This window comes from Salvelinus sp. IW2-2015, linkage group LG20 (assembly GCF_002910315.2).
Source record: "Salvelinus sp. IW2-2015 linkage group LG20, ASM291031v2, whole genome shotgun sequence".
NCBI lineage: Eukaryota > Metazoa > Chordata > Actinopteri > Salmoniformes > Salmonidae > Salvelinus > Salvelinus sp. IW2-2015.
The window spans coordinates 59,119,551-59,129,962 of record NC_036860.1 but is presented as its reverse complement, the minus strand read 5'-3'; the positions used below and the strand labels follow the sequence as shown (position 1 = coordinate 59,129,962).

The 10,412-nt window shown below is 45.2% G+C and overlaps 1 protein-coding gene and 1 pseudogene across 3 annotated transcripts in view; one reads left to right on the top strand and one right to left on the bottom strand.

Moving 5' to 3' along the window:
• The window catches only part of LOC111981816 (very low-density lipoprotein receptor-like), a 31,856-nt gene extending 22,585 nt beyond the window's left edge, over window positions 1–9,271 (top strand). Inside the window, exons 8-20 of one of the 3 annotated variants that reach the window (XM_024013267.2) lie at window positions 631–750; window positions 1,503–1,628; window positions 2,030–2,201; window positions 2,462–2,683; window positions 2,798–2,916; window positions 3,023–3,162; window positions 3,588–3,729; window positions 4,178–4,327; window positions 6,037–6,099; window positions 6,768–6,809; window positions 7,336–7,416; window positions 8,254–8,423; window positions 8,655–9,271. In XM_024013267.2, the coding sequence (XP_023869035.1) occupies window positions 631–750; window positions 1,503–1,628; window positions 2,030–2,201; window positions 2,462–2,683; window positions 2,798–2,916; window positions 3,023–3,162; window positions 3,588–3,729; window positions 4,178–4,327; window positions 6,037–6,099; window positions 6,768–6,809; window positions 7,336–7,416; window positions 8,254–8,423; window positions 8,655–8,690 (1,583 nt within the window). In that variant the 3' untranslated portion in view covers window positions 8,691–9,271. The remainder of the gene's footprint in view (window positions 1–630; window positions 751–1,502; window positions 1,629–2,029; window positions 2,202–2,461; window positions 2,684–2,797; window positions 2,917–3,022; window positions 3,163–3,587; window positions 3,730–4,177; window positions 4,328–6,036; window positions 6,100–6,767; window positions 6,810–7,335; window positions 7,417–8,253; window positions 8,424–8,654) is intronic. The other 2 variants (XM_024013265.2, XM_024013266.2) reach the window with 2 other exon arrangements.
• LOC111980224 (uncharacterized) overlaps window positions 1–10,412 on the bottom strand; it is a 401,020-nt pseudogene that overhangs the window by 123,413 nt on the left and 267,195 nt on the right.

Here is a 10,412-nt window from a genome sequence, read left to right as displayed (position 1 = left end):
GGGGAAAGAATCGATCCACCATTCCACGGGAGTACCTCGTATTCTTCTTATCCAACTCATCCTACACTACAGCAATCACATTAGTCCACTGTCATTCAGCCAGCTAAAGCCAGTCCACTGATGTGATTTGATTTTATTCAGGCCTTTGTTTGTGAATGAAGTGCTTAAGTAATCACCGCTTCCTGCCATCCAGGACCTCTATACCTGGTGGTGTCAGAGGAAGGCCCTAAAAATTGTCAATGACCCAGCCACCCTAGTCATGAGCTGTTCTCCGGTACCGGAGCACCTAGTCTAGGTCCAAAAGACTTCGAACAGCTTCTACCCCAAGCCATAAGACTCCAACAACTAATTAAATGACTATACAGACTATTTGCATTGCCGCCCCCCCCCCCCCCCCCCCTTATCTTTTACACTGCTGCTACTCTTTATCTATGCATAGTCACTTTAACTCTACCCACATGTACATATTACCTTGACTAACCGGTGCCCCTGCACATTGACTCTTTTTTTCTTAACTGCATTGTTGGTTTTAAGGGCTTGTAAGTAAGCATTTCACTGTAAGGTCTGTTGTATTCGACGTATGTGACAAATAAGATTAGATTTGATTTCTTCTGCCGTATGCTGTTTCAGACCTGAATGAGTGTCTGTTGAACAACGGAGGCTGCTCCCACATCTGCAGGGACATGGTGATTGGTTTCGAGTGTGACTGCACCCCTGGACTGCAGCTCATAGACCGCAAGACCTGTGGCGGTAGGTGTCGTATATATATACAATGATTAACCCATACACTAATCAATATGAACTCTCATACAAAAGAAAGGCATTTGCAGTTGATATTTACAGTGGGGTATTGAGACTTAATACATTTGAAGATAATCTACCCGGTTGGTATCTCTTTTACAGAGTGGTGTAAAGTACTAATTAAGTAGTTTTTTTTGGGTATCTGTACTTTTACTTTTAGTTCAGTACATTCCTAAAGAAAATGATGTACGTTTTACTTCATACACTTCCCCTGACACCCAAAAGTACTTGTTACATTTTGAATGCTTAGCAGGACAGGAAAATGGTCCAATTAACACACTTATCAAGAGAACACGTGGTCATCCCTACTGCCTCTGATCTGGCGGACTCAAAAGACACATGCTTAATTGTAAATGATGTCTGTGTTGGAGTGTGCCTCTGGCTATCTGTACTTTTTAAAAACAATAAAATGGTGCTGTCTGCTTTGCTTAATATAAGGAATATGAAGTGATTTTATTATTTTATTATAGATACTTAAGTATATTTAGAACCAAATACTTTTACTCAAGTAGTATTTTAATGGGTGACTAACTTTTTACTTGAGTAACTTTCAATTAAGGTATCTATACTTTTACTTAAGTATCACTATTGGGTACTTTTTCAACCACTGTGTTTACATTTGACTTAGTGTTCACCAAAGTGTCTTCATTTTGACTTCCTACTGTTTGGGTGACTTCCTGTTTTTCCCACCCTCCTTGCAGACATCAATGAATGTATGAACCCTGGGATCTGTAGTCAGATTTGTATCAACCTGAAGGGAGGTTATAAGTGTGAGTGCCACAACAGCTACCAGATGGACCCCACCACAGGAGTGTGCAAGGCTGTGGGTAAGTTGGCTCACCCTGGCCTGTGTACACCATAATGTAGCCCCATGAGCACATGTGGAAGCAGATGTCAGAGCTAGAGGGAAGAAGCATCACTCATTTTGTCAGAGCTAATCAGATCCAACATACTCTGTACGCTTCATATCCTTTCCTGATAAATGCATTTTAATTCTCAAGCAGCTTTTAATATTCCAATACAACACCATTATACTGGAATCCAAGTTCCAACAGAATAACAGTGATGTTATTTACTACAACAACCTTGATCTGAGAAGTGCAGCTGGGATGTTTTGGTGCCATCTGACTGACTTGTGATCAGTTGTTCTAACATGAGGACAGAACAGACCTAAAGGGCTCCATTGCATTGTCATTATTAGTGTCTGACTCCCTCTCCTCCCCACAAGGCAAGGAACCCTGTCTTATCTTCACTAACCGCCGGGACATCCGGAAGCTGGGTCTGGAGCGGCGGGAGTACACCCAGATCGTGGAGCAGCTGCGGAACACGGTGGCACTGGATGCAGACTTCACCCAGCAGAGGATCTTCTGGGCAGACCTGAGCCAGAGGGCCATCTTTAGGTAGATACAAGTCCCAGCCCCATAAGATGAGGTTGAAACCCCAGAGATTGCCCCCATGATAGACTTTGTTCACCTTACCCTGACATCTTGTTGCTATTTGTTTTTGAAAGCATTTTACGTAGTAAGCACCAAGAAGGGTAAAGTTCACTGAGCATATGTCCACTTACCAGCTATTCAACCTCCAACCCTATGAACAAGGGTTTGGGGTCATTATGGGGAAACTCATACCAAATACTGACATGTTTCTCACCCCCATTTAGCACGGTGTTGGATAAGAGAGGAGATGTAGGAAGTCATGTGAAGGTGATTGATAATGTGACACCTGTGGGGATCGCTGTGGACTGGATCTATAACAACATCTACTGGTCAGACCTCGGCACCAAGACCATTGAAGTGGCCAACTTCAACGGCACCAAGCGGAAAGTTCTCTTCAGCAGTGGTTTGAAAGAGCCTGCGTCCATCGCTGTGGATCCACTCTCTGGGTAAAGTTACTATATTGTATTGGGGTTCAAATTTCTGTTTACACTTTTTTTTTTTGTACCCTCATTTGAGCTACTCCTTCTGAGCTGCTGATCTTCTCTTGGCTGGTGTTCTAGATTCCTCTATTGGTCAGACTGGGGTGAACCAGCGAAGATTGAGAAGTCTGGAATGAACGGGGTTGACAGGCAGGTCCTGGTCCAGACTGATATTCAGTGGCCAAATGGAATCACTCTAGGTGGGTCAGGCTGTTAAACCTCATTTGCATTTAACATTTTGAAGAGGTTCAACTGCTTTCACGGCTACAGGGTTTGATAAAGCTATGAATTTCCTTCCCTTCTCAGACCTGATCAAGAGCAGACTGTACTGGGTGGACTCCAAGCTGCACATGCTCTGTAGCGTGGACCTGAACGGCGACAACCGTAGGAAAGTGCTGCAGTCCCCAGACTACCTGGCTCACCCCTTTGCGCTCACTGTGTTCGAGGTGCGGCTATGGGATGCAATGAGGCGCCCTGATGTTTTACATGTAGTATATTGGCAGGGCAGTTGATGTTTGAGATTGGTTTTCTTCTCATGTGTTGATGTTACAGAGCAGAGCAAACACGTTAGCAAGCAACCTCATGCTTCTATTGACATTCATACTTGGTCATTTGCTGAAACTCTGTTTAAAGCAGTTAGTTGATTTCATCATACTTTAACTGGTTTTCTGTCAACTGTAAAGTCTGGGATTTGCTCCATATGTGTGGGGTCAATAACATTGACCTCCTGTTGCATTTGACAGAATCTGTCAGAGTATTAGAATAAATTGCCTTTCAGTCTTCTATGGTCTTTCCTCTGAAGCATGGGTCCCAAGCCATCTCTTCTGTCTTTTGCTCTGGGGTTTAGAGTGTGTGACTGTGACTGTTTCAGGATCGAGTGTTTTGGACAGATGGGGAGAACGAGGCGATCTACGGAGCAAACAAGTTCACAGGCTCTGATGTGATTACCCTGGCAAGCAATCTGAACGAGCCGCAGGACATCATTGTTTACCATGAGCTTATCCAGCTGTCCGGTAAGGCTGCCAGATGAGGGCATTGGCCTGACCACAGGGGCTTGGGGAGGAGTTGGCCTGACCAGAGTTTTGGGAGGGCTATGGTAGTCTAAAACACAGGGATTTGAGCTGCTGTGTTGGTTAGTCTAGAACACAATGGCTTGGGAGGGCTTTGTTGGCTCCCACTCGGACATTCACAGTTCCCCGCCACACTCCTAAGTAACCCTCTTAAGTCAACTCCCCTGACCCCTATAACCCTCGGTGGTATGCTGTTTCCGTACAGTAATGTTACATGGCAGGATCCTTGTTTTTGACCTTTACCTATAACTGGCTATCAACATGCTGTCATGTAGGAGTGCTGAAGTTCATCTGACTTTTTACAGGCAAAGTAGCAATAGTACTTTACATAATAAAGCCTAGAAATACGGAGCAATGGCTAACTGGCTTCCTCACGTTTGATCCCATACAGGAACAAACTGGTGCAATGAGAAGGGACTGAACGGAGGCTGTGCCTACATGTGCCTGCCAGCGCCACAGATCAACAAATACTCCCCCAAGTACACATGTGCATGTCCGCAAGACCAGACGCTCGCCTCAGACGCCCTTCACTGCAGACCAGGCAAGTACTGTAACATTAGCTCCATCAGTGGGGCAGTGAGGGGTTAAACTGTGCTGTGATGCTGAGTGAGTTTTCAGGAGCCCTCTATCTCTTTAGAGGCCTTTCATTCCCATTCTGCTTCTGAGTCACCCAAGCATTTCTCTCCCCTCCCTTTCTGTGTGTGGCAGATCTAAGTAAGAGGGTGTTTGTGGGTGGCAGATCTAAGTAAGAGGGTGTTTGTGGGTGGCAGATCTAAGTAAGAGGGTGTTTGTGGGTGCAGATCTAAGAAGAGGGTGTTTGTGGGGTGGAAGATCTAAGTAAGAGAGTGTTTGTGGGTGCAGTTCAAATGTGTTGCGTGTGAAGCCTGACCGCTGTATCTGGACTGAGTCTGTCTGTTTGCCTACATTCTTCTCCTGGCTCACCCTGCCTCACCCCCCTGTTCTCCCTGCTCCTGGCTCACCCTGCCTCCTCTCTGCCCCACCCTGCTCTCCTCTGCTCCTGGCTCACCCTGCTCCACCCCCCTGCTCTCCTCTGCTCCTGGCTCACCCTGCTCCACCCCCCTGTTCTCCTCTGCTCCTGGTCACCCTGCTCCACCCCCTGCTCTCCTCTGCTCCTGGCTCACCTGCTCCACCCCCCTGTCTCCTCTGCTCCTGGCTCACCCTGCTCCACCCCCTGCTCTCCTCTGCTCCTTGCTCACCCTGCTCCACCACCCTGCTCTCCTCTGCTCCTGCTCACCCTGCTCCACCCCTGCTCTCCTCTGCTCTTGCTCACCCTGCTCTTTCTTCCTCTTCCAGATCACTGATGTTTGTGTTATATAGTAGAGATGGCGCCAGGCTTTTAAACTCCCTCTGAGTGAATAAACCACCCAGGACGCAGAGGGGACCGGGGGAGGGAATGCAAGTGACGTAGGGCCCAATAAGAGGGACACCTGTCACTTGATGAATGCTTTATATACAGCTTTTTAGATTTGATCCAGAAATGTTTTATACCCACATAGAAGCAAACAGAAGGAATTGAATGTCTTGCCTGGTTATTGATAGAAGGCTAGGCTATCCAGTCATGTGCTTGATGCTTTCATTTTGTTTGTGATAAAGTGGTCCAATTTGGTTAGATGGTACTAGCGGGGTAAAGCTCTCACCCCACGGACATTAACCAAGATCTAGCACCTACTATACCGTTATACGTGTCATGAAGCGGGTAGCCTATACATTTATTACTCTATTTAATATTCATTCAATTATCAAATGAGTAAAGGTGATTTAGGCCCAGTAATGAGTGTAGTATGGTGATTTTATATTTTGCTGATTCGTCTGATCTCAACCAGTCATTCTCTCCCGCTTCACATGATTCCTGCTTCATTTCATTCATGCCATTCATAATCCTAGCCGAGCCGCCTTCAGTTTTGTCACTCCTATGGAGTACTTACTGTTTTCAGCTCATTTCCCAATTCCTTTGTGAAACGAGGTTCTATGGTTAGCTGGACAGTAGGATAGGAAATGGGTGTTATCTTCCTTTAGTAATTTTGGATCACTTCTGCACGTCCTCGTACAATACTTTGCATTTGTGATTTGCTCCATTTACATGTTTTTCCACTAGGAATTCCTTTGTGACATAATGTAACATGATGAAGTACTATATATTGCTTGGTAACAAGCATTTCTGTAGTCAGAATGTAAATGTTCGATTTTGACGTTTTGCCAAAGCATTACTCTGCTCCCTTATTATGACAGTGACCCCTTCAGCTCCCTCAAAGGATGATGGGAAAGCTCTAATACATCCCACTCACCCCCAAGGTAAAGCTGTCAACTGCCTGCCTGCCTGGATAGCCATGCATCAGGACCCAGTAGTCTAGTTTCATGGCCTTTGGGTTCTGAGTTTATAGATGTCAATTAGTTAATTTCATACTAGAATGACTGTCTGGTCTGCCTCCTCTGTGCTACCTATCGTCATGGTGATTAGCCTGTTAGCATGCAGCCTGCAACTAGGGGTGGTGTGAAGATGGGAAGATGGTCAGTCATGTAAAGATATCTGGAGTGTTTGACAACACAGGAATGTTTACGTGTATTTAGGAAGTAGCTTTTAATGTCATCCACCCAACATTTTTAAGGCAGACCATTAAGTGACTTCTACAATTAGCATGCAGAATGAAGAATGAATTGAATGTCTTGCCTGGTTATTGATGGAAGGCTAGGCTATCCGGTCGTGTGCTTGATGCTTTCATTTTGTTTGTGATAAAGTGGTCCAATTTGGTTAGATGGTACTAGCGGGGTAAAGCTCTCACCCCACGGACATTAACCAAGATCTAGCACCTACTATACCATCATCGCAGTAACAAATATTGCATTTAATTGGATAAGCCTGCTTTTTCAGTAATTTCTTTAGGCATATTTTTTTGGGGGGATGTTTTAATTTGTAAGATTCCTTTTGTTGCACTGATCCCAGTGTTTTGTTTCGTTCAAAGCAACCACAGTGCCACATGTTGTCCCCAAACCTGTCCCTGCTGGTAAGACCCAGTTCTTCTTCCCTGAATGAGCCAGTACATTGAGCCCTTTGAAAATAAGTGGTAGATTTCCTTAGACTATGATTGTGCCAAAACACTGGTCTGTCAGCCTGGCCCTGCCAGGTCCTGATGGCCATATAATGTTCCAGAGCCCAGCTGATCCCAAGGGGTTGCCAGAGACCACAGAACCACCCCAGTCAGCAGACCACCTGGAAATATCCTTAAACAAAGCTCATGTCCTCATCTTTGTTCCCCCTTCCATTCACCCACTTGTTTGCAAGTCCTGTCACTACCCTGACTCATATCACCCATCATTACTCATGACTAGTCAAGTGTATTGTACCTTAAGCTCTCAAGGTTGTTCTTGGTATAAAATGTGTCCATACTGGTTACAACTTATCTTACCCCAATAAGAGACTAATAGAGAAAAACAGACATGAACCAGTATGATATTTTGGTAGATTTATTTTGAAATAAAATGGTCCATCAAAGGATTCACACTCTCTTAGACTAACATGTTCTATTGTAGAAGCCAACAGCAGTACATCCATCCATGAGGTGAATGCCACAGCTAGAGGATCTACAGCTGCCTGGGCTATCCTCCCTGTGTGTAAGTGCTACTGCCTAGCTCATCTCTGCCTAGCCCGTCTCTGCCTAGCCCTCCTCTGCCTAGCCCGTCTCTGCCTAGCCCGTCTCTGCCTAGCCCGTCTCTGCCTAGCCCGTCTCTGCCTAGCCCGTCTCTGCCTAGTCGTCCTCTGCCTATGCCCGTCTCTGCCTAGCCCGTCTCTGCCTAGCCCTCTGCCTACCTCTTGCTAGCCCTCCTCTGCCTAGCCCTCCTCTGCCTAGCCCTCCTCTGCCTAGCCGTCTCTGCCTAGCCCGCCTCTGCCTAGCCCGCCTCTGCCCTAGCCCTCTCTGCCTAGCCCTCGCCTAGCCTCTGCCTAGCCCTCCTGCTGCCTAGCCCGTCTCTGCCTAGCCGTCTCTGCCTAGCCCTCCTCTGCCCTCCTTTGGCCAGCCCTCCTCTGCCTAGCCTCCTCTGCCTAGCCCTCCTCTGCCTAAGCCCTCCTCTGCCTAGCCCTCCTCTGCCTAGCCCTCCTCTGCCTAGCCCTCCTCTGCCTAGCCCTCCTCTGCCTAGCCCTCTCTGCCTAGCCCTCTGCCTTGCTCTTTCCCTCTCGCCCTGCCTCTCCACCTCACGCTCTCTTTCTCTTTGACCCCTGCAGTTGTCTATGAATCATGCACTAAAGGCCGGCCACTCAACTGTATGATAAATGGGTGGATGGACAATACTTCAATGGTTTTCTTAGCTATAGTAGTTATTGATTGAATGTCATGATTTATTAAAGTTACCCTTGAGTAGCACAGGTGCTATGGTAACCATAGCTCTCGATAGCTGGATTTGAACCATTTAAAACTAATACAGTATTACTTATGTTTTGGCCTCTCTTCCCAGTGTTGCTGGCCATTGCTGCAGTAGGAGGCTACTTGATGTGGCATAACTGGCAGCTGAAGAATAAAAAGAGCATGAACTTCGACAATCCAGTGTACCTGAAAACCACAGAAGAGGACCTCAACATTGATATCAGCAGACACACCTCCAATATAGGCCACACATACCCAGCAGTAAGAAGCCTACTTGATCGATTGGGAGTCATCACTTCTGTAAATAACTACTTGCCTGTGTGAACTTCTAAACCCTTTTGCATTGTGACTGATGACCTTACATTTACCACCCACTAAACTGCTTATCTTAAGCAAGGATTGTTACTGGCAGCTAGACCACTTTAGCCCTTATTAATTGGTTAGATTCTCTGTGAATGACCACTTTCCATTGTGCTTTTGTCTTCCTTCCAGATATCAGTGGTGAATACAGAAGATGACTTGTCATAACCAACCTTCCAAATGACCCCCATCGGTTTACTGACTCTTTGGTCTCCTTGCCAACGACCTCCGTTTCTTTAACAGAGTTACATCCAGATGCCTTCTGAAGAGCATTAAGTTATCAGTTCTGGGGATGTTTGTCATTTGTGTGAATATGAATTGTGTCCTACTCCGGCTGCGTTTAGACAGGCAGCACCATTCAGAGTTTTATTTTATAATTTTTTTGACCAATCAGATCACCTCTGAAAAAGATATGTGATTGATCAAAATAACAATTGGTGGGGGAAAAAATATCAGAATTGGCATTCCTGTCTAAACGCAACCTTAGTGTGTCAAGGGATTTTGGGAGCTTGGCCTCTATATCCCCACTCCTCGCTCAGCCCCAAAACATTTCAAAGATTCTACTACATACAGTAGAACCTTGTTACTTCAGAACACGTGTGTGGGTGGTGATGCAGGGAGTCCCTGGTTCTGACTTTCAGTCCCCTGGTGGACATGTGTATTTTTGTGAATATTTATTTAAAAGCATACTTTAGGAAGTACTATCATAAAATATGTATGTTTTTTTATTATGAACATTACCTCCAGAAGCACATTCTTCTAAATAATTTTTATGCGACTCTGTGCTTGGGAAGATGAGCTCTATTGGGAATGTGATGGTACTACATCATTTGTAAAATATTGTACATAAATCCTCTTCCCCCAAGAACAGAATCAGGACTGAAGCACTTTGATCAAATGTTCCGTTGTAAATAAGATTGTATACATTTGACTGAATACATTTTTGTAGTACCAGGGTAGAGTAAGATGTATTTAAAACTAGATTTAACTTTTGTATGTTAGGGTGGGTTTGTAAATTCACTCTGGCTATCTACTCTGATTTCAGAGCACTCTTGTCAGAGCGCAGCATAACTGATGAATTTACGAACACTCAACACCCGTTGACTATGACCGGTGTCAGTAAATATCGGCAAAAACATTTTATATTCTTGCCAGCAGCACAGTTAGTCACCAACGCTCTGGATAACATGAGAACAGCCTAACCAGCTCTGCTAGGGCGAGGAACTGGTCAGTGAGGTGTTCTCCCATTTGGCTGGAAGTAGCTAGCTAACGTTAGCCAGTTAGCTTGGGTGCTTGACTGCCGTTGTGAGGTCAGAACGTTCGGATCAACTCTGAGTTTACAAACGGACAATCTGAAAACGCTCTGCATTTACAAACGCCCAGAGTGCACTCCAGGGGGAATTTACGAGTACACCCTTGGTGTTGTGTTGCTGTGATCTTTTCCAACCTTGTAGAGTATGGGGACTAAATACTGTATCGTGATCAAATAAAACAAGACCCATAAGTCATTCAAAACTCATTGCTTGACTTTGAGACCTTAGATCTTGTCCTATACCACCATGTGTTTAGGGATACATTCTGATTCTCTACCATTCTCCTGAATTGTGCACTTTTACATACCTCTTATTGATTCAAAAGGAATGATGGGTGTGAGAATGTCATGCATGCACAAATTCAATGCTTTTAAATGCGGTGTGGGGGGATGGTGAACGAGTACGCACACTTCTGGAAAAGGGTAGAGAATATACAGCCTATTGTGTAGAGGGTTTGTTGAAGGTCTAAGGTAGTGGCTCTAGTAGCTATTTAAGAGTGCATTGCTACACCATTTTAATGATTGACAGCCTATTTCAACTGAATTTTGATCTGTACCTGACTATAACAATTGCAGAG